This window comes from Stylophora pistillata, chromosome 1, assembly GCF_964205215.1.
Source record: "Stylophora pistillata chromosome 1, jaStyPist1.2, whole genome shotgun sequence".
NCBI lineage: Eukaryota > Metazoa > Cnidaria > Anthozoa > Scleractinia > Pocilloporidae > Stylophora > Stylophora pistillata.
In genome coordinates, this window is record NC_142519.1 from 38,444,113 (window position 1) to 38,468,393 (window position 24,281).

Sequence of the window (24,281 nt, forward strand, 5' to 3'; positions counted from 1 at the left end):
CTGGCCCAGACTTTCGCCACATGAGCTGCAAAAATTCGCCATTATCAAAAATGGCGGACTGCTACTAGAGAGAAGCCTGGGCTTTAGGTACCAGTGATTTGATTTCCACGGAGGAGGCTCATTTCTACGGAGAAGGCTCATTTCTGCGGAGGAGGCTCATTTCTTCGGAGGAGGCTCATTTCTACGGAGGAGGCTCATTTCTACGGAGGAGGCTCATTTCTACGGAGGAGGCTCATTTCTGCGGAGGAGGCTCATTCCTGCGGAGGAGGCTCATTCCTACGGAGGAGGCTCATTTCTACGGAGGAGGCTCATTTCTACGGAGGAGGCTCATTTCTACGGAGGAGGCTCAGTTCTACGGAGGAGGCTCATTTCTACGGAAGAAGCCCATTTCTACGGAGGAGGCTCAGTTCTACGGAGGAGGCTCATTTCTACGGAGGAGGCCCATTTCTACGGATGAGGCTCATTTCTACGGAGGAAGCGGATTTCTACAGAGGAGGCTCATTTCTAAGCAACAGGCTTACATTTGTATGGAAAACAAGAACAATTGCAAAGAGAAAGCGAGGTTTTAATCAGAAACGTGTTTGTTTTACAGTGTGCAGCAGTGGCACCTGTGGGCCACCGTACTAAACAACTCGGAAAGTGTGAATAACACATACGTGCGACAATTACGTAAAGGCAAACGACACGCACGCACAGTGTTCTAGTCGCGTGCACTGCCTTGTATTGGTTTAGTGCGCGCGCGCAGCTTGATTGCAGTAGTTACATTAGGCCAGCTGAAAAAACCTGCTTCGTTATCTTCACTCATTCAGGAGTTTATTGTATCAAAGCTGAATTTTGAACAGTTGTTTTTGGCCCGGTTGGACTGGAGGCTTAAAACAGACTTCGGTTGGTTAAATGCTTGAGACATCACCTGGGAAAAGATTTCATGAATTTTCTTTTCCATCCTTTTGGTGTTCTTGTTTCGACACATAATTAAGATCGTGTTAACAAAGCTCGGTCGTTCTAAATAAGGGCTGTCTTGACCTTATGAGCTAATACAGACATCTCTGCGTTCGGTCTGTGTTTGTGACCTTGATTCCACAAAGATTACCCACCGCTTCACAATATAAAAAAAAAGGCCCAAGGTCATGAAAATTTTCCATTGAAACCATGAGAACAGGAGTGGTGCAACATTTAAAAGGGTATTTGTTTTCCTAACTGCACATAATATTGAAAGGAAGTTGATAGTTGTTTGATTCTTAAAGAGATCACTTCTTAAGACATTGACGTCAATTTTCCGTCGCCTGTAACCTTATTGATCATAGAAATGACGTCAACAATGTTCAAAACTGAAGTGAAACCATGAGGCGCGGCCGCGTGGTTTCATTGCAAAGTGATCAATAAGGTTACAGATGATGGAAAATTGACGTCAATTCGTTTTTTCCAAAAAACTATTATCCTATTAAGCCTTCTTATTCGGCCAAGTTTTCGGAAAATCTCGCGCACGCGTGACTTGATCTTGCTCGTTTTCTTTCACGTTTTTTTCCGTTTTCGACCAATTATTCAAAAATTTCTGCTAGCATCAGTCTTAATATTGTGAAACTCTTCGCAATATTTCTGACATTTGCAAATGTTTCCACGCGAAGAAAATTTTCTCTGACAGACTGCTGATCATTGTTATTATCTATAACTTTATTAACGATGGCTCTCCACTCGAATAAGCTCGTGGGAATTTCTACGCTTATTGTAACTTAATTAATACTAACTGACTTGCCGTCCCAGATTCTTGGGTTCATCCGAATCACGTATAAGTTGGTTAACTCTAATGTTGGCGCCAGCTCTTGACAACACTACATAGTTTCAGGATTTTAGTAATTTTTCCTTTGCTCGTCCGGGTTTTACCTCACACCGTCTCCCAGCTACGACGCACAGGGAAAGACAATTTCAGACTCCAGCTGGGTAAAAAGATCTGCACCAATGCATGTTTACTGATACTGATGAGACGGATAAGTTAGAAAGAAACCTTAAGTCCCCTCTTTCATCTTTTTTGAGAGCTCAGCAGAGAAACTGGATGATTTTATAGAGCTGATCCTTCCTGAGTAACGCAAGCCTTTACAGTTTATCAATTATGTCTTGTGTCTAAGCCGGTAGATGCTTGTACGACGTAAGCTGATGCAGTGGGAATCTTTTCCAAATTAATCATCAACACTCAGTAGTATGGGGAGCTTTCTTCTGATTCAGCTAGACATTTTATGTGAAGCACTTTAGATCCGTTACCTTGGCCCGTTACAGGCCAAATAAACTATAGTTCTTACTAACCTGAATTGCTGACCTAAAATCGGCCTTTCGAAAACGTGGTTTCCAGCCACAATCGAACCTTTCATTTACCCTTTTCATGCATCATATCAATGCGACAAATCATTTTAAAATCAGGGAAGAGGATTAAAAACTAATCTATTTAAGAATCAAATAACTTTTCAACATCGCTTTCAATATTATGTACAGTTAGTCACAAAAATACCTTTTTTTAAAAAGGCATTTTTGCACCAGTCCTGTTCCTATAGTTTTAATGGATATTTTTCCTGACCGTGGGCATTTTTTTAACCGGAAGATCCTGCTGTAGTCACCTCAATCTCAAATTAATTGAAACATGACAGTCCTTCTAACAGCGGTGTGGTGCATGTAGGTTCAAAGAATCCATTTCTTTTAAACGTTTCCCATGAATCTATTTTAGAGTAATAGTAATCGAAACCACCTTGGTTTTTCCAAACACTGCAAGAGAGCTTTTTTTTTTTCTGCGCGGCAATCGCTTCAGCGCTCTAAGGCACATTTTTAACAGCGCCGATATAATCAAAATGGCACAAATTCCCAAGCTCATATATTTTTATCAACTTTGTTTTGAGGAATTTATTTTGCTTCGCATATTTAGATCAATCGTTTATGAAGACAAAGCATATATATTTAACTTCATTAACAATATTTCATTCTGAAAATCAGTTTTTAGTTTGACACCTACTTCTCCACTGCCGCCATGGCAATAAATATGCAATATTTCTCCTTTTTTCCTCCCTTCCCCTTCCCCTCCTTATTCCCACTGAGGGCGAGAAGAATGAAAACACTAGTTATGAAACAGCACCGATATGTCCCGAAGGAGCTAGACACACTGAGTCCCGATGCGAACCTGAGGCCGTAGCTTTTCAGCCTTTATTCAATTGCTATTAGTTTGTAAATGGATTTGCTGACACTAAGCATGCACGATCGAGTAAGCGTGATGTTTTCGGTGACTAATCATCACACTTGCTAGGTGTACGTCTTTGTGTGGTTTAAAAAATTATACCAGTGAAGAAAAAAAGATATGTGACACTTTTTTCAAAGAGAACGGTGAAAAATGCTGGAGAAGTAACCGAATAATAACAGGGAAAACCTCATAGATAACTCGCCTGATCTAATCGGGAAAACCACTTTATGAAGTTTCAAGATTTATTCGTCACCTTTGCATCCCTATTCTTTGATGCTTTACAACGTTGACGGTGGGTGGACTATTGACATGCCCTTTGCTGTGTTCTGTACTTCCCCTTTTTATGTCGTAGGCTTGCATTGGGCACATCCTAATTTCGTTGAGCTTCAAAACTTGCACAATAAAAGACCCAGTTCCACTGGTAAGAATGAGTTCGTACCCGTGTAACATTCTGCGAAATAAATGTCGAGAGCTAAGATTGACTGCAAATGTTTCATCAAAACTTGTAAGGCTCATCTAGGTAACACATCTTGAGCTAGCACATGTTCCTCCATATTTTAAAGGTCAAGACAGAGAGATAGGAGTCCCCATCTTGCAGTTCGCAACTCGTGAGGCAAATTCAACTTTGTGTATCAATTACAGGCTCCAGTTGCCGGGGTCTACATCATGATTACAAAATGGGATGTTAATCCGATTTACCAAAGTTTCTTTGCAGATTTATAACGGTAACGTTTGTTTTATGTCAGACAATTTTGAAAAGTTACAGGTTATCAAAACAATCAGCTGGAATGTTAACCAATATTAAGCAACCTGCTTAGGGATAAACCACAGTTTTTGTAGGTTTACCGGTGTGATAAACCACGCGGAGTGTTGAGAGAACACGAAAAAAGTTTGTAAACCATTAACTGCAGCGGATTGGTTCGCAAACTTTTCGAGTTTTGAAGCTAAGTTTTCGGATTAAAGTTTGTCAGAGAAGAAAGCAATTTAAGAGGCCCTGCGCCTAAGAAACGACCGATGATTTCTGGCTAAAAATTAAAATAGGCCGGTTTTTATCGTCCAAGTAGAGGTTACCTAACACCATTTAAAAATGAATTTCTTTCGCTTCAGTATCGCTTTAAACCAAAAATATCGAGCCGCGAACTTGTTACGTCTGATAGCAGCAAAATCTGTCCCAAAATATGCCCTTTCAAAATCCGGTTCAGAAATTAACTCGTCGAGTCAGAACTACCGAAACCACTTAGGATAATCTTCCCCAGTCTTGACTATGGATCTAGCCTTAGTGAGGCTCGGCTACAACCATTTGTGGTTCGTAGAGCTGAACTGTGTTCCAGGTTCATGGCCTGGGGCGAGGAGGACTGAACCTATAAGTTTTATCCTTCCTCGCTCTACAGAGGTGCATCATGGTTATTCTTTGCGAGCTGGAAATGCTCGATTAGATCGGTTTAGAGAGGCCACAGACAGACTTAACAATTTTGTTACTGTTCTTTGTCAATAAGATGTATATTTAATGTAGTACCTACGAAATACATATATCTTATTAGACGTTTTGTTGTGTAGTATCGCTGAGTATTTTTACGAGTTGTGCCGTATTTTGACGAGCCCGTAGGGCTCGTCAAAATACAAATAACGAGTGAAAATACTCAGCGATACTACGCAACACAGCGTTTAATAAGTTATTTATTATCTAATACGCCAAATTGTTATTTCAGTGCGGGCGAATTTCGCGGATGTTTATTTACGGGGAGTGCGTGACAGAAGTAAGCGAAGCGGAACGGAATTGGTGCGTTGTTGTGCTGCTGTTTCTATTTTCTTCATTAAGTGAAGAAATTTTCTGGTCGTCAAGCTGGTTTTCTTCGTTCGACTCATCTAATGAGCTTGGATCTATATTTGCCAGCCATTCTGACTCTTCGTCGTCGGAAATATGATTCAAATTGTCCGCCATTTGTTTTTTTTTCCTAACTACAATCCAATTCTTCGCTTGCGCGATGCGAGAAAACCTGTTTAACCGGTACTACAATAGACGAGTACAAATACCGCGTGATAATTGTACTCGTCTATTGCGTTATTTGTACTCGTCTAGGTGTAGTTGGATAATACTGACCCATACTGTAATTCAGCCTTAGCTGCGAGGGTATGGAATTAAACGATCATCATCATCATCATCACTATCGCAGGACAAAATAATGAGAAAACTATGCAGTTATGGAGAAAAAGGCCTTTTAATGCAAATTCATTCGATAAACATTGAAAAACTGCAGAAGCAAATGAAAAATATATTTTCCAATATTGCATATCAAATTAGATGGAAGCGTTGGAGATGATTTTAAAATGATTATTTCTACAAAATCCAACGCTGTTGAAAGCAATCACAGTGATATATCAGACGATAGGATATACATTGCGTTTCTGGAAAAACATTTTTCGGCTAAAGTGTCAACAGTTATGTTGCTTTTTCGGCCAAACACTTCTCTGTTGCCAATACGTCAATGGATAGCGTGGTAAATGTCACTTTAAACCTTGCTAGGTGCTCATATACCATCCTAAATAGAAGGATATGGTATTAAAAGAGAAGGGAAGATGAAAAAAAGGCAGAAAAAGAAAATAATTTACATTTACCATCTGCTGAGGTGAGTTGAATCTTGGAAATGTCATTTCTCCAAACAACGGCGGAATCCAAGCAAATCTCGTTACATTCCAACGGACGTTACGGGTCAGCGCTTACAGGGGTCAGCGGACGTAAAACTTGATTGAAACAACCAGTAAAGAATGTAACGAAAGACATACAGCCCACCAAAGTACTGAATGGACCATGACTATCAGGCTAATTTTCACCTGAATTCATCATCATTCATGGCAATAATATAAATTTGTTTCACTTCTCCGCTCTGGCGGCGGAAGAGTTTTTTTTTTATACTTATATTTCACGCAATTGCTTGGATTCTGCCGTAGTTTGCGATAGTGATTTTTGAACCGGTTTTTGAAAAGGCACATTTTTGGATAAATCTAGCTGTTATCAGACGTAACAAGTTCGTGGCTCAATATTTTTGGTTTAAATAGTGTTCGGTAACCTCTACTTGGAAGATAAAATCGGCCGAATTTAATATTTAGTCAGAAATCATCGGTCGCTTCTAAGGCGCAGGGCCTCTTAATTATTACTTTGTGACTAAGTAGCTGAATCTTATGAAGACCATCAAAAAGTGCGAGAAACCAATCAAAGCGCCAAAAACTGAATAAACTGCCGACGAGAACAGCAAAAAGCGAAATTAATTTCTTAGTGAATAAACGCAATGGCACGAAGAACTTCAGCATAAAAGAAAAAAAAGCGAACTGGCTTTGTGGCCAGAATTAGTCTACCACTGCGATCCTCGAATAATCTGCACTGAACGTTCGCAAAGTTGGCAAGCCTAGGAAGCAGTTTTGAATTTACCGGAGCTTTTTTATCGAAATAAAGGCCACTTTCTTAGAATCTTTACCAGTGAGTTTTAACTTCATTTTGAGGAATTAACTTTATTAGACCACACTACGACAAAAGCAGCAGTATCAGGAGACACATTAAGCCGTGTGCACTTGTTCAAGCGCTGTTCAGCTATTTTATTTACTCGCAGTACACTATTTTCCTTTGCCAACGTTGGTTTCTCTTGCCTCCGCATTGATTAAAGCCTTCGCGGAGTTTTTGTTTAAATGTAGAGACGACAGAACAGTGAGAGGTTGATACCAAAACACCCGTTGCCATAGCCGCCACAGTCAAAGGTTTTTGAAACTCCCTGACGTTTCCCTGACAAACGTGAAACTTCCCTGACCGACTGAATAAACAATTTCACAAACGAGTCAGCTATTCCAAAGCCATGCTTTCCACGGATAAATTGTGTCAAAGGTGTAAAACTGAATAATAATATTCAGGGTAAAAAAACTGTTAGATGAGGCAGAACTTACGCGCTTCGTTATCATAAACAATTGATCTAAACAAGTGAAGCAAATTATATTCCACAAACCTGCATTTTGTGAAAAGACGAGCGGGCTCGTCTCGGTCCAAACCCGATAGAAGAACTTGGCCGATATCCAGCCATCTTGACCACACGCTTGGTTAATAAAGCATATATATTCAGCGCATATTCACGGGGACTCATTTTGCGAGCTTGGGTTACATGTGATAAGATAAGCGCGGCCAAGCCAGGAGCGAAATTGCTCACTAGGTAATTGCGTAACAAAAAAGGTGAAATCCAATGAAATCTGTAACACCATAGACCACGGTAAATGAGCCACCAAATATGCGTAAAACATAACCAAATGGCAGCCAAAAAGATGCACGAAAAACAGTTTGAATACAAGAATTAAAATCATATCTATCGTTGGGACTGTTGCCGTCGTCAATTTTAAGACTTTGAAGCACTTTAATTTCTTTCCTTTGCAATAGTCTTCTGTACGTTTGCTCTCCGAATGGAGCGAAAATGAAGAAAACCAGCAAGATAATCTTTGTACGGCCCAACGACAGAAGTCATTTTGCATTATGTTGATTACTCCATGTATTCGGGCAAAAATTTCAGCCATTGTACCCCCTCCACCCCACCCCTCTAGATATTTCAATAGAAGAAAATAGCACGACTTTGGGGACAGAAGCAAACCTAGTGGGACAGAACGGGATAACGCGATTAATCTAAGTTTTAACGCATAAATTAATTGTCTAAGAGACCAAAATCGAGGGGGTGACTTTTCCTTTTATACCAAAACCTCATAGTATCATTAACGTCATACTGTCAGATGAAAAGTACCAGGAGTAGCCTTCAGTGCAGGCGTCTTTTAAGACCGAGTTAAGGTTATAAGCTCGTGATCATTTATCCGAACTCCATGTTTGATTTGGAGTCAGAGTGGAAGGGGGACGGGGAAAGGGCGGGAAGGGCGAGTAATTTTCACTCCCCCACCCCAGCACCTCTCGTTATTCTTGACCGTCGCCCACCCCCCTAGGTACAAATTACGTTCTTTACTCAGCCTTCCGCTGCCATCAAAACCAAAGATGGCTATACCAGGAATAAAGAAAACTTTAATTTAAACCCGCCGTAGGTACTATTTGCGCCAGATATTGCTTTAAATATCCAACCTTTCTTCCTAAAGAGGCAGTTTTTAGTCTGAAATGAGAGTGATCGTAGTAATATTTTGCAGTAGAATTCTAAAATCTCCACCAAAAAAGGAGTACGAGAAGATTTGTAGTTTCTCTTCTTGGAAGATAGTTTGTTCCGTAATTTCTTGCGTCATTTTCTTATAATTTATATAAGCTCCATCCAACAAGAGAATGCGAGAGGCCAAAGAGTCTGTGCTCTACTCATTGGCACGTAGATACCGAATTAAAACCTCTCATCATAATGGCTCAATTAAAATAAGCCAAAGAGGGGTTTTCAGTCTGTGCTTTAAGTCTGTATCAGTAGCATCCGGCAGAGGAAATCAAATCAAGCCATTAATGTTTTACTAATATTGTTTCCTTTAACGATGCAGATTCCTGAACAACAACAACTTAAAGAATTTTTCCTCTGAACAACTACCTAAGAGGTCGTTTTGGTCCAGATTTCAAAACTTGTAAGTTTAGTAGTTTTGCATTTTCATTACCCTTCGGATAAGCAATAATGCTAACACTTAAGGTCCCTAGAGCTTTTAGCAGCACACCCTTTTCCAGGATGGAGTCTGATAAATTAAAACCATTGAATGGCAAACTGCACAGGAAATTTCCACTAGTACTGTAAGAACCATTCTTTATTTGACAAGGTACGTTCATCATCGAGCAAGTGCAAATTGAAATTAAAAAAGAATAAAAAAAAAGGATAAAAATTGCTTCCTGAGTGTAAGAAAAGAAATAAGTTTTTACAAACATCTCTCTCACTGATAAATCGAGTAAGATTATTTCAAACTTTTTTTCAGTATTCACGCCTTGAGCTTTGTTTTAAATCTTCGGGCAGCAATGTTCCAGACACAACAACTGTGAATTTGAAGTACATGCTTCAACAGTTTTTTCTGACAGCCTTAGTTCAGTCAACGCAAAGTTTCAAAGTGGAAAAGATATAAAGTTCAATATCAAAAAAATTAGCCTTGAGATGTCAGACGAACTGTTGAGAAATGTCTTTCAAAATCCAACATCATGTTAGGATTTTAACCTGCTCGCTACTTCCCAATTGTCATTATTTTTCTACACAGAACCCTGGACTTCAACAAACTGGAGACTCTGCCTTCTGATATATTCAAGCGCTTCAAGTTAATCGATCTGTAAGTCATTGGCCCTGACGCTCTCGACAGTTGACTGCCGTTCTCTTAGATTGATTTTCCACTTTCCCAAAATTGTTTTGAGCCTTTTACTTAAAAATGAGAATGAATGCCAATTAACCACCTGAATTTGTAAAAAAGACAAGTGCTAAAATAAATCATCTCGAACAAATTGGTAAAGAAAGGAGGTTGACACCTCCCGCCCGACAATACTATTTCTCCTCGAAAGGTGCCTTGTTCAAAAGAAATCAATAAATCACTTCAGGTTTCTTCTCCATGTCCCGTAGTTCATCAAGATTTACCATAATCAGACGCGATTTCAACTTAAAAACACAGAATAGATGACTTACAAAATCAATGTTAAGTTCAACGTTTATAATAGATTATAATCTTAGAATTCTTTTTGTTGAAGGTATACAGTAGGTAGATTTCTAAAGCTTTCCTTCAGTGACAGAACACTATGTGGCTTGGCAGACTCAAGCTAAGAAAAAACTTGTGTATGGTGTTTTACAGGTGGCTGGGGAACAACAACATCAAAAAGTTACCTGAAGACTTGTTTGCTGAGCAGGATAAGCTTAAATATCTGTAAGTGGTAAATCTTTTACTTATACGTACAATAATAAAACTTGAACTACAGGAATGACCCGCAACATTTCAACATGGAAACCTAGTTTCAGTTAGTCTAGTTACAACACACGAATATTCTGCTAGCACATTCACCTGCACCCGGCGCGCTTCAGCGTCAAATGAAACCTCCAATCAAGAGTCTATCTGTGGACTAACACTGAGAGGTGTAAGACATAATGCATCTGTCGCTCAGTTGTCATTGTTGACCTTTGTTTTCTTTTGAGACATCCTGAATCACAGGACCGGTTGAAGGCGAAAAAAACAACATAAAATGCCAGAACTGATTTCATTCGATTTGACCTTGCTAAAATTAAACTCCAATCAACCCTAGAGTGGGTTCTGCCATAACTTACTAGGAAGTAGTCCCGGAGAAGAACTGGTGTCGGAACCTCTTGCATAACCCTCAATAAAGACAATATTGCCCTGTTTACCACAAAATTCTTCTTTTCAGGATCCGCTCTCTACAAATGCTTTTATTTCTGGCTTTAGATATGATCAATTCATAGCCAGTTTTTTGATTTATTGAACGTACTGATTAATTTTGCACATGAAATTATATACGGCTCTGATCAGCTCTACCACGAATGACGCCTCTCGCAGAAATTGGACATAAGGTGTGAGAAAGAAAATGGCCGAAATGTTAACAAACAACCGATCACAGTTAAGAGTACTTCTTCCTAGCCGAATGTATGTTGCTTGAAGAAAAAATATCGACAACGAAATTGAAGAAAACGAGCCAGAGAAATTTTAACAAATCACTCGAAAGTTTCTAAACCCAAAAATGGTTGAGAATATGAGCTAGATAGCTTAGGAGACTCTTAACAGGGACGATGGCTGCACTCGAAAGGCAATCATATGAAGAGTGTACTCTTCCGCCATTGCTGTATGGGCATACGTCTGACTAAAATGCGAAGTCCTGGAGAGGAGGAATAGGTACCATGAAAGGCAGAAAATTTTAGTTCTAAAACTCCGCACGCTCTTATTTGTTCAGTGCAGTAGCCTATATTGTTGTCCTTTGTTTTTCGTGTCCATCAAGAACAAAATGGAACAGATGATTTCAATTATGCAAAAATGACGATGGTGTGGGGTTCCTGTCGTTTTTAGAAGGTCCAACAAAGACGAGACAGAGTGGGCTGCAGAGTAAGAACATAGATTTCCAGCCAAGGTTGTTTACAGCACCAGTTAATGGAAAATGGTATCCGGTGACCCTCTTTAAGCGATTTGTCCAGCGAAGACCACTAAATATGCAATGATCCGGTTCTATCTGTCTCAGTGTCAAACTGAACCCAAATTTGAATGTCAAGATCTGCTTTAAAAAGCAACAGACAGGCGTAAATATCATAAGTAGCATGATGCAAACAGGGCGGGACGGTATTATTCGTAAATTAGAGAGAGGAAAAGGTCACGAGTCTCAGTGCAGGTGCTGACCCAGATTGCCAGCGTCCAAGGAACACCAATTCTTACTATCATATTCGGGTTTAAATTCATTGAACCTCTCCACGAATGCAGCCACTTCAACTATGATGAGGTATCAAGTAGAAGAGACCATGACGGAAGACACTTAAAAACTGCTAAATTTCTCTAATGGTTGGCCACTCAAAACGCGTACCTAAGGTTTGAAAGCGACTGTCGAGTTCTTGCAAACACTTAGCTTTTATAGTCGAGGAAGAATCTGATAGATAAGTGCAAGTTACTTTTACTAATTGCTGTACAACGAATGTTCTTCTTAACGTTTTTGAATGGTTTAAAATCAATGTACACACTTCTCCAAGCTTGTGGCTGAATACCTTTGAACGATAGTCTTGTTGAAGTTTGAATTTGACATGCGTTGAGTTCTGTTTCGGCCAGTCATTTGGATGCATTCCGAATAAAATAAATGCAAGCAATATCAAAATTTTATTTGTTGTGATCATCTTTCTTTAGTTTTTTCGCACATTTTTTATCACTTGTAACTTTTTCACGATAAAAATTGCATTAGACAAGAGTCTTGTTTGTCTACATAATTTCTTCTTATTAAATCAACGGAATTTTGTTGTTCTTCCAATGTAGGCGATTGAGCGGCAATCAGCTAGAAAAGCTACCACGCAACATTGTTATTGATTTGTCAGCCTTGGAAGAAATGTAAGTGACAATTTTTTCCATTCAAGAAATATTACTACCATGTGTGTAACGTTTGTATGATCCTTTGGCTTGCACAATCGACGTATCTCCCTCTGTATTTCTTTCTAAAGTATGAGCGTAATATTTGTTATTTACATAACGATTACTGCAGCTGATTAATGAACCACAGCTACCTAAGTTCTATCAGATAACAATTTCGGCAGAAAAACAGTCGTCCAAGAAAGAATTAAAATGACAGAGTTGGACATAGCCGGGAAAGAACTTGATAATAGGCATCCCCCTTGAAAATTGAGTTTGTTAACTGAATCTTTGTTTGTTTGTTTTTTTTTTTCCTAACTGGCAATCATCTCATTCTCCAAACACATTTTTTAGGGACTTGTCCTACAATCAGTTACAGTGTTTGCCTCGAGGGATACTAAGCAGTAATAACAACCTAAAAGTACTGTAAGTAGGACTTCTCTTTGTTCGAAAAAGGTTTACCGGTCAGATATTAACATTCATAGTTGGTAGTCCAAAATTAGTTGAAAATATCGCTTATATCTACCTTTTTCGAATTGAGCCTCTTTTCGAAATTACCGACTGAGAGTAAAGTGGTGGTCAAGTGATAGATGTCATAATACAATGAAGGGTCTCGAGTCCCTGCCATTTTTGTCTTAACAGAAGGTCTCTGAGCATTATACATGGAATAAATATGTCCTTTGAGTCCAGTTGCTGCAAATTGGAGATTCTTTGTCATATTTGATATTTTCAGAGACACAAAAAAAAGCTTTTCATTTCCTGTTTTGTTAAAAACATAACTAGTATTGTACTATCAGCTAGCCGATTTTGGCTCCTGTTCAGCACATAAAATACGTTAAGAAGTGGGACTGTCCCATTTCTTAAGTAGAATTTATGTTCTTAAAATTTAATGTCAGCTTACTATATGTCTCAATAAATACTCTAAGGGATTTGTCAAACAACAAAATTCAGAGTCTTCCCGAAGATGTTTTTGGCAACCTTACTCGGATGAAAAGGCTGTAAGTGGCATTTTGTAACAGCTAGTTAGACCGTACATTTTTTTTTGTTGAGGTTTCATTAAAACCTTTGCATTGTGGCCATTTCAAATAGAATGCTAAAATTGTTCGACTATTGCAATCTACATATCAAGGTAAACTGCCCCATACGCTTCAATAGCTTCAGTATATAACAAGGTAGAGAGAGATTGGAACACCTCTCCACCCTGGTATATAATGCTAACTTAAGTGGATTTGGTCATTAACAGCAGTTAAAATAAAATATAAATTAAAAAATATTTCGACTGCTTCGCTCAGTGCTTTTGTCCACTTTACTGGAGACTTAACTTTCTTTTGGCCAAGCGATCGGGGAAGGTTTAAAATGTTACGTTTAACTCCCACAAGATTGATTTGCGATACGAGCAACACTTTGAATTCATAGTTTCGATGCACCAATACCGAGAAGCGAATTCCTATCACTATATGCAAACGACCATTTAAACAGAGGAAGTACAAATGGCACCTTTTTTTCACATTCTCAAGATCAGGAAGAAAAGGTTTTGGTACTCAGCTAAGATGTATTACTTTGCAAATAGACAGTAAAGTTTTATTGTCAATTTGCGAGGTCCCTTTTATGGCATAATAAGAAACTATCCGAAATTCTCAAATACCAATGCAGTTGACTTATTTTTCAATTATTTTTGTTTCTTTTTTAAGCTTTCTCTCCAGTAACAAACTTCAGCGTTTGCCAAAGTTAAAAAATCTCTCCGAGATAGAAACTTTGTAAGTGATTCGTGTCTGTGATAAAAACTGGTTTAGTGCGTGTTTTGTTCAATAAGCATTAATCAAAAGGAAGCTTTGAAATAGTCTACCGATTATTCTTGGGACCTACTAAAAGTTTGTTTAAGGATTTTAATTGAAAAAATATGCAGTAACTTTTACAATAGACGCAGAAAATAAAAATTATCAAGGATCATGTTATTAAGGTAGCGCAACATATGGAGGATAGTACATGGCATTCAAATTTCTCGTTGAGTTTTGAAAAATACTTTTCAGCACGAGAACATAAATTTCGTATCTCCAGGTGGCCATGTAATATTCTATTCATTAAATAAACAGAAATAAAAACAAAATCATTTCGCTTTAGCAGCAGAAGGTGCAATTTATGTAGCCATGGTGGCGACGATATTTTCACGTGTGAAGATATATATCTTATTAACCAAGCGCGAGGGCCATACTGGGAGAATATCGGCCCGAAGTCTTGACAGTACGCACCGAGCGCAGCGAGGTCCGTACAAAAAAGACCGAGGGCCGATATTCTTCCAGTACGGTCCCAAGCAAGCTTGGTTAATAAGAGATTTATTATACGACTGAAGTTCTAAGGGACACAAGTGTGGTATCATTCGGGACCATTCGCGACAGTGCCCGGTCGAATACTTAGAGAATATTAGACCGGCAATAGAGCATTTTGATTGGTTGATTTTAGTTATTGGCCCTCTGACTGCCCGAGTCGTGTAATAAAACATGTTATTCACACTGTGAAGATATCACGTTTTCGCGCGAAAGCTCACAAGAGTCACAAGGTATTTCATTGGTGATATATAATAGTGATACAGAGTGCGTCGTACATTTAATTTATCGCGTAGATACCTGGAAAACAACAGCCTCGTAACCCTGTCACCGGATCAGTTCCAAGGCTTGTCCAAATTGAAAGACCTGTAAGTAAACCCAGTAATTTTATCTGAACGAGGTGGCGGACGGAAATTATACCTAACCGCACTTGTAATAATTCGTAATCTTACTGGAGATATCTTATCATCTGTAATTAAAGTTCATCAGCTGCTGTCTTATTATTTGGTTCTTTTCCATTTTCTGTCAGAGGACATGCGACTGCGAAAGAAAAAAAAAACAATCATAAAAAACTACCCTGTTACTTGAGGAATAAGTAATTCTCTAAGTTATGAGTATCTGTGGCGTAACACAAAGGGTGAACAGACCTATTCCCTCACCCACTTTTGTTCAAGGTTTCGTTGAATTACTCAAACTAATGTGCTTTGGCAGGCTTAGATTCAGACACATTGGAGGTTACCTGAGTCAAGTCTAACGTTGCTCGAGTTTGAAGTTGCTATAGCACCCAGGATAACAACTGCCAACTCGGATCTCACTGACAAGATTTCACATGACAGAAAAAGAAGGCAATTACGAAAAGGATGTAGCAATTCTTTCACGTACATAAAGCAGCGCGTACGCATACTCGGATTAAGCAAGGCAACCGCTAACTGCCCTCAACTAATTTTTTAACTAGTCCCTAGCAGTGAAGTTTTTATCCATTTTCAATGTACTTTTCAGTGTCACATAGTTTATAAAGATATTTTGTAATAAGACATGGAAAAGTCGAAGAAGCCATTAAAATTTTTTCTACAATGGAAGTTTTCTTCTAGACTTTTCTGTACTTTAACTGATCATGATCTGTCTTCTTTGTCGTTCAAGGGCTGTTTATGAAAACAGTATTCAGCACCTGCCGCCTGGAGTTTTTAAAGGATTGACAAACATGCAGTCCATGTAAGTCTCTGTTTCTCTTTATCATTTTTAATCTACGTTAGTGAAGCACTGAAAAACTGGGGTCTTAGTGAGAGCGCATTAGCCGGCATGTTCTTCATCTCCGTCATTTCAGTAGGTTGTGTCAAAAAGTATACACGAGTGACCAAGATCGCCAGCGAATGGACACGAGTGACGACTAACAACCAAGAGTGACTACGCGTCATCAAAGTAAATTAGTCATAAATTTGAGTGACATCATAATTTCCTTGTCATCAGGTGACTTTATCTAAAGACCTATGATTTCACCGTAGAAAAACCATTTCCGGAGACTGCCGTATGCAAACAATGTATCACCTCCTTGACTCAAATTGCAGGTCTCAGAGCTACTCAACTGTCAAAAATGTTATGTAATGAGCCCGTTTCCTCCTAAAAATGCCAAGACAGAAGAAAGAAAGTTATGGAAATTAATGGAAAGAAAACGAGCTCTAAATAGCAAAAAGAACCCTTGATATTGGACAAAAAAAGATAAAACAAAACGACAAAAAAGGAAAAACGCAAATACAAAAGGTTGACAGAGAAAGGTGACGAGTGATTGAAACCAGCTAAAAGATTCATGTGGCGGGAAGCAGGAAGATGACATCACCCCTCCCTTCCTTTGACTGCTGCATACTAGCTAGCTGCTCTTGATTACGCGGAGTCACTCATGGAGAGTAGTGGTCATTCGTGGTCGCTCACTGGGGGTTACTCGTGCTCACTCTAAACCACCTGGGCCCAGTTGTTCAAAAGAGAGTTAGGTCTAAACCCAGGGTTAAATCTGCCTAATCTTGGGTTAAATTTAAAGCGGAGGTTAGTTGCGTTGTTCAACGGAAGGTTAACACTAACCTCGGGTTAAACGATGGCTTAAATTTAACCCACCGTGAGAGCAGGGTTAAATTGTTAAACTCCTAAATCAGGAATAAAGATGGCGGACTTGTTGTTTTGCGATTTACGCAGAAGGCGACAACGAAAAAGGAGATTTAGAGCCGGAACTCAGCGTGAAATTGACGATTTCACAGACGAAGAGCTGAGTGCTCGTTACCGCTTTCGACCAGAGTCTATTTTATTTATTATCAATCTAGTTGCCGGTGATATCAGTCTCAACACTCGACCGAATAACGCCCTACCACCGCTCCATAAAGTTTTAATTGCCCTCAGGTTTTGCCTGCGACTGCAAGTTTCGCCACTTCTCGCGAACTTCGGCTGTTGTCCGCATTGCCACATCAACAGCGTTAACAGCATCGGCGATTTTTTCCACATTTCATTTTTTTTCTGATTGGTGACACTGTTGGTAAACTTGCTTTGTATCAGCGAAAGGTTTTCTTCGACTTTTTCCGTCAAAACGGCAATTTCTGAAGCGCTAAAGTTTTGTTCTTGAGCTTTGCGTGAGATAGTTGAGAAAGCCATTTTGCAGAGCTCGCAACTTGCTCACCATGGCAACATTGTAAAAAAAAGGTAAAGTCTGTTTACGAGCCTAGTGGCCCATTAGGCCGGTGCTTGGCTCCGGTTTCTGTAGCATGAAGCGACAGGAGTATTTCTAGGCCCCCTGGATGGGATGCCAGTCCATCGCAGGATGGCAACATTATACGAATAGTTTATTATGGGATGCTAACCGCGGACTAAACGCGCTTAACTCGAGTTTAGCTAACTTGTCTTCTAACCGCGCTTCGAACAATGCGAGTTAACAGCGAGTTAACGGACTCACGGTTAGAAAACTTAACCTCCGGTTAGGTCTACCCAGAGGTTAGTTTAACCCGTCTTTTGAACAACCGGGCCCTGGTTACTTGTGGTCAGTCATGGTCACGTGGGGTTACTCGTGGTCACTCGTGGTCACTCGTGGTCACTCTTACCCTCTTGGGGTCACTTGTGGCCACTCTTACCCACTTGTGGTCACTCGTAGTCACTCGTGGTCACTTTTGGTCACTTGTGGTTACTCATGGTAACTCGTGGTCAATCACGACCAGCCGCGGTTACTAGTATTCCTTCGTGGTCACTCGTGGTCATTCGGTGTTACTCGTACTCACTCGTAGTCACTCATTCTGCTTTCTTCTTTTAATCTAAATTTATGTTTTCATGTCTGTCATTTACGAGTTACTCTTTCACTCTATTTTCATTTGCAGGAGCTTTTATTTCAACAAAATCCGCACAGTGAGCAACGAGCAATTCAAAGATATCGCGCCAAGTATTCGATTCCTGTGAGTTTGAAAAAACTGTTACTATTCAAGGCGAACGTGTGATTAAACTTCACCGAGTTAATTCCACATTCAAGTGAGGCAGTGTGCTTAGTTTTCGGATTAGCGTACCCCCCTCCCCCATCTTCACGGGCACGTAATCCAATTGGCCGAATCATGCAAGTTGAGAATTGCGTTATTCGAATTACCCATAAATACTTCTACGAGTGTAAAAATAAGGATGGGCAGTTTATACCGTTAATCACGCGCCAATTTTATACTCCTAAAAGCAATCTCATCTGACCACTGAAAAACTTTTGGGAAAAGCTAAATAAGGGCTTCCTCTCAATTTAACGTCCCCTCTCAACTAGATTACAGTGATATCGTATGTATATATATTTCTAGATATTAAGTGTGTTTTACGTACTCAGTAACGAATTATTCTTATTAAGTTAACTGTGACTATGTTAGAAAGGACGTCTTGGTTACTTGCTCTCTTGTCTTCTAAAATGCCCATTTTGCCCATTACCTAAGCTCCTAACTGTATGGTATCAACGAAACTGAGGCAAATTTGTTCTTTGACAATGGTATACCCATCCGTTCATTCCTTCTCCCTTTAATCACAGGGAGTCTCATGAAGTGTTAAGAGCTGAACTTTTGGGGGGGAAGTGAGGATTTGGTGGAGCAAAGGAAAGAGGAGAACCCAAAAGCTTGAAAATACTTAGGGTTAAAACAGCAGTATCTTTATAAAATACTGGTGTTAAATTGAATCGCTCTCCTTTAATTTGCAGTTACTTCCACTACAACCAAATGCGAGAACTACCGGCCGGTTTCTTCTCGAACATGAAAAATTTGATAACAGTGTAAGTCAGTAGAATATTCCCGATGTCTGTAGATGTTTAACTGAAGAATTTTATTTATCTGTATACAATAAGGCAGCATGTAGAGTATTACTATCACCCTTTCCTTGTCTTAAATTCAAATAATGCGACGAATCAAAAATTCCCATTTTTCTCCACTTCTGTGATCCATTTCAAATCTTTTTATAAATCGTAGGACTGTAGACACCAACCTGATGTGTTGCCATTTGAAGAAGGAGGACGCGGATTGCGACTTTGCTTATGTCGACAGCTTTGCAAGTTGTGAAAGGATGTTCAAAGATCAAGCTCCAAGGATTTGTCTCTGGATTGTAGGAATTATGACATTGGTTGGTGCTGTGTTTGTGATCGTGTGGCGGTTGGTGTTTAAGGAAACAAAGGAGAAAAACAAGATACAGGCTATCATGTTGATAAATTTGGCTGGGTCTGATGGACTGATGGGTGTCTACTTGATCATTATAGGTGTGATGGATGCCATTTGGGCAGGGCAATATTTCTTGCATGACTATTATTGGCGTTCAAGTTTGCCATGTCAGATGACAGGTTCCCTTTCCGTATTGTCAAGCGAGGTGTCCTTGATGCTCATCTGCTTGCTCTCTGCCGACCGGCTTAAAAATATTCTGTACCCCTACAGCGGAAAGTCCCTTACTATTAAGGTTACGCACCCTCTGTGCGTCTTTATCTGGATTGCTGGTGGTATAATTGCGTTTATTCCCACGGTGGGCTTCGATTACTTTGGTAGTCGCCAGAAGGGTCATCATTTTTATGGGAGATCAGTTGTATGTCTTCCATTGCAGCTTTCTGCTGATAAGCCCTCAGGCTGGGAGTACTCTGTTGCCATGTTTGTTGGTCTAAACTTTTCCCTTGTGTTATTTGTCATTGTGGCCTACTCAATGATAGTCTCTAAGTCCTGCGCATCAAACCGGCGCCTGGCTAAGCAAGGAACCGAAAGAGAGAGGAAAATGAAAGCCAAGCAGAGGGCAGCTGATCTGAGGAGGGAGGCCTCGCTCGCCAAAAGAGTGTTCTTCATCGTTCTTACCGACTGTGTCTGCTGGTTGCCTATCGTGGTGATTGGAGTGAGGTCTCTCCTGGAAAAGTCCTTCCGTGTACGTGGTGACCTGGCAGTTTGGATCGCAGTCTTTGTTCTACCGGTTAACTCTGCCATCAATCCCATTCTCTACACCTTATCTACCCCACAGGTACACGAGGTCATTATTTGAACGGTTGAAAACTATATCTTCGGCGATTAAGTTTAATTTTACTATTTCTATATTCATTCGCATTCGAGGGGAAATCAAAGACTCGAAGGTTTGAAATGGGGAGTGGGGAGAACGCACTGTGTACTGATTACCACTGTGTTTTTTTTTTGTTTTTTTTTTAATGTATTAAGGTTCGAGGTGTCATCAATGCCAAACTCCGACCGTTGTGGGATTACCTGATAGCAAAAGTCGGCCTTAATCAAAATGTTGAAGGTAACTTTTAACAATTTTAACTCATCTTTCGTCATTCTGTATAGTGTTATTCCTCGTTCTTTCATCTTTTGTTTCTGTTTCATGTCATAAAGCTACGTATAAAACAGTTCTAATAACAGATATGCCGCGTGTTTATAAATGAAATTGACTTATGAGTCAAGTGAATAAGAAATAGACAGGTATCTATATTTAATAACAAGCTTCTTTATTTCATGTTAACACTTAGTTAGACTCGGTATCATTGAAAAATATGACTACCTCATGAGTGAATAATGTGTTTGTTGCTGACGTTTTTGTCGCTTGTGTTTTTGTTTTGTACCAGCTCAAGACCAGGGAATGGAAATGAGAGTTATCGAAGAAGGTACGCATTCAATTCACTTCTCCACAGACTGCAACAAGTTTGAGAATGCAACATTTGGCAGTCAAAAACCAAGAACAGAACAGAATGATCAAAGAACAATGAGTAATTTATGTAGCTGAAAAGGTTCCACCTGACGTTTTTTTCCAATTTTTTATATTCTAAGGAAGGTGTAAAAAGAAATTTGACCTTTAGCTTGAAGTTTACAGCCATCCATATTTTGAACCACTTTAATGAGTGCAATTTTCCGTTGTACATGTATAGTAAGTTTGAATCTAATTTAATCGATTCTTGGTATGATCTAGAGAAGAAAATATCCATAGACGAAGTCACCATTGATAATATTTCTAATTTTATTACAAAAACAAATGGATTCCATATTGCCGTGGGTCTATTCTGAAATTGCTCACTGAAAAATGGGCTTAGAACATGACAGACACTCCGTTGCGCCCCGTATATCATCGTTGAACAGACGCATAGCAACATATAATTTACTTGTTTGTTCGACAGTTAAAATTCGAGAAATAATGGTTTTGATAAGGTATTAAGAGCAAATGTGGCCAACAATCGCACAATTTCGAAATATCGTGGCAACAACCAAAAAATCGATTGGACTCATATTCTCAAGTTGTGTGGGCCTGACAGTGAAAGAAAGAACTGCATACTTCGTTTGGCTGAATATCAATTTATTTTCGAGAAAATCGATAATAACTGAATTCCACCAAATGCCGCTTTAGAAGCTCAAAACTTTTTAGACGAATCTCGGAACGTCGCGCCACGATGAAAAGCACCAAATCTTGTAAAACAACATCAAGACATATGTTGACAGCAATTTGAGTAATTGTTGATTGTTTTGTATACACAAACTAATTGAATTTATCCAACCTTCATCTAATTTGATTAAAAATAGATCAAGAGTAACCCGTTATTTAACTATGTGCTAAAAATAATTATCCACTGAATATCTGGCTTTTGGAAGGTGAAGTGTAGTTCCTTTCAATCTTCGAAGGAGTTTTTGGGGAAATGTTTCAGTGCGATTTCATTAAATTTTAAAATTGGATGAAATGCGTTGATTTGACAGTGCCGTCAGTTAGTGGAAAATGTATACATACACACGCAAACTCGATTGTTTCGCATTTCACCACAGTTTTTTCAACATAATATTCATTCATCCTTCATGTTGCTGTATCACAATAGAGGATTGCAGTTCTGAAAATTTTGCATCGCTCTCACAATAGTGATATAACTCGGAAGAATAGTCAACACCTCCTGATAACGATTGTTTACGGGGTTTCTCTATACCCAATTCGTTGAAAAGGGGGCTGTAATTACTTCAAGAGATCTTTGTTTAGATATAAGTCTTCAACCGAACCACGAACCAAGCAGAATGTTGGGGAAATGCACTTTACCGCTTTTAGAGAGACTGCCTCTCAAGGATGTTTAGAACAAGTGAGACGTGCTGAAATGGACACCTAGCTGTGGTTAAACGCTAGTCTAAACAAAATCACGTTCCTCTGAATTTCTGACCTGGATGAGTTTACGGAGAGTTATCTAGTTATTTTAAATAATATTTGCCATTTTGACCCCAATTTAGGTGAAAACCAACCTGAAGTACCTCATTTGGCTAAGAATTACTTTTTACTTCCTTTTCCATAACGTTCCTCTATATATCAAAGAAACTTATTATTAAGAACTCGTGGAAACCTAGAGAAGAAGTATTTAAAACATAGAATTGTTCTGTTTTGGCCTCCTTAAATCACCAGCATGGTGGTATTTATCCCCTGTTCCTCCATCCGTTTGTTCACTTAGGCTCTGCACAGTTAATTGCTCAGCTTCAGCAGATGCAGCTCGATGCAAGCAAAGTCAATGACAAGACAGACCTAAAAACTGAGTTGAAGAAAATTGCTTCAGACAAGGGCTTCAGAATCGTCGACAATGAAGGATCAGGAAATTGCATGTTCTATGCTTTGTCAGATCAACTGGAAATTGCTTTGAGAATCAAAATCAAGCATGACGAACTAAGACAATTATTGGTCCAATACCTCAGAAAAAACCCTAAATTAGTAAGTTGATGTCTTGCACTCTGTGTTCACCACTGTTACTTTAGGAGCACCATAAAGGTTGGATCCACATATGGGCCAACTGGTCAACATATCACTACTCGTTCTGTAGGGGATAATAAGGATGATAAATACCTTGAAATCATCGTTTAGTATAAACCACACCGCGCGCTCCTTGTGATTGGTGGAAGTGGTGGATAGTTAACTTGCCTCTGTGCCTCGGAAGATACTCACCCCTATTCACCATTTATTTTGGAGAATAAATGTTCAATACTTCTGGATTGCTCGTAAAAAAGAAACGCTGTGTTGTTCAAGGGTCTTTTTTTATAGACCATGTCCGGGTCACGGATGAATTCAAACCTCCTTGATAAAATGAAAGGGCTCTGTCTTGTTGAGAAAGCAGCCAACCCGAGGTTTTTTTTTTAAAGCACTTCGCACTTGAATCTCCCCTACAAGGGACAATCCTAATTGGATGACGTTGACTCTGGGTAAGGTGGACATTAGATATTCCATGTTTCGCAGGGCAAATTCAGGAGTTGAGACTGCTACATCCAATGCAGATCCTTGTGATCATTACTCTGATATGTTATTATCCGTTCTTACTGTTGTTTAGTATCTGTTATTTTCTTATTACATGACTCCTTCCAACGTACTCAACCTGGTCCAGTGTACCATTAACTTTACACTCCAAGTTTCGTTCTCTATTTTACTTTTCTCACAGCCGAATGGAACAGATCTGTTTCACTTCGTCCATGGACATCAATCATGGGCTGATTACTTAACGCACATGGAGCAAGATGGCGGATGGGGTGACCATCTTATTCTATGTGCCGCAGCCAACTGCTACAAAACTTGCATTCGTGTGGTCAGCAGTCTTAACGCTTCTCACGATGTTATCTTACGGCCACAATACCCTGTTGACAAAGGCAGGACACTTGTGTTGGGACACATCCCTGAAGCACACTATGTCAGCCTTTACTCCACACAAGGTACAATTCTTTACATTACACCCAGTAAATGAGGTGTGAGTTTATAATGATATTTTGTGTAATTATCTACATCACCTAGGAGGGAGGGGGTGGCTCTATCGCTCTCTGGTATAAGCCGCCGTCAAATGATCACTGTCAATATGACGTCACATACCAACACTGGAAGCGCTAGCTTCGCTAAGTTTGCTCAGTAGAGCTTGAGGACAGCTAATAAAGAAAATGCCATTACAGGTTCCAAGCGGGTTATTATTGACTAATTCTCAGTGAGTGTATAAGCTTCGTCATTTCTATTGTGAATTCAACAATGTACTGTCTTGTGAAAATGTTTGTTTGTAATTTCGTCAAATAGAACTCGGCACGAGAGCGGCTGACCGCCATATTTACTCCCGCGCATGTCAAAACAAACCAAAACGTACGCCGTTTTTTCTGTAGGCTTTGAACAAATCGGCTTCATAAGAGGAGATTTTATTCCTTATTTATGTAGATTTATACCTATTGCTATTTGGGGCGAATCTAATGAGTCATTTTTCTTCTCACTACTTTTAAGTTTGAAGTTGTTGTATTACATAGTGT

The 24,281-nt window shown here is 39.4% G+C and overlaps 1 protein-coding gene and 1 long non-coding RNA gene across 3 annotated transcripts in view; both read left to right on the forward strand.

Moving 5' to 3' along the window:
- LOC148742395 (uncharacterized) overlaps positions 1-24,281 on the forward strand; it is a 280,537-nt gene that overhangs the window by 152,955 nt on the left and 103,301 nt on the right. The gene's annotated exons all lie outside the window — the stretch shown is intronic.
- LOC111328254 (uncharacterized) overlaps positions 1-24,281 on the forward strand; it is a 156,166-nt gene that overhangs the window by 128,923 nt on the left and 2,962 nt on the right. Inside the window, exons 14-27 of the mRNA XM_088737377.1 lie at positions 8,705-8,785; positions 9,398-9,466; positions 9,977-10,048; positions 12,140-12,211; positions 12,584-12,655; positions 13,156-13,227; positions 13,921-13,986; positions 14,850-14,921; positions 15,694-15,765; positions 17,901-17,975; positions 18,743-18,814; positions 19,008-20,028; positions 20,220-20,301; positions 20,624-20,662. Of these exons, the coding sequence (XP_088593503.1) occupies positions 8,705-8,785; positions 9,398-9,466; positions 9,977-10,048; positions 12,140-12,211; positions 12,584-12,655; positions 13,156-13,227; positions 13,921-13,986; positions 14,850-14,921; positions 15,694-15,765; positions 17,901-17,975; positions 18,743-18,814; positions 19,008-20,028; positions 20,220-20,301; positions 20,624-20,662 (1,937 nt within the window). The remainder of the gene's footprint in view (positions 1-8,704; positions 8,786-9,397; positions 9,467-9,976; positions 10,049-12,139; positions 12,212-12,583; positions 12,656-13,155; positions 13,228-13,920; positions 13,987-14,849; positions 14,922-15,693; positions 15,766-17,900; positions 17,976-18,742; positions 18,815-19,007; positions 20,029-20,219; positions 20,302-20,623; positions 20,663-24,281) is intronic.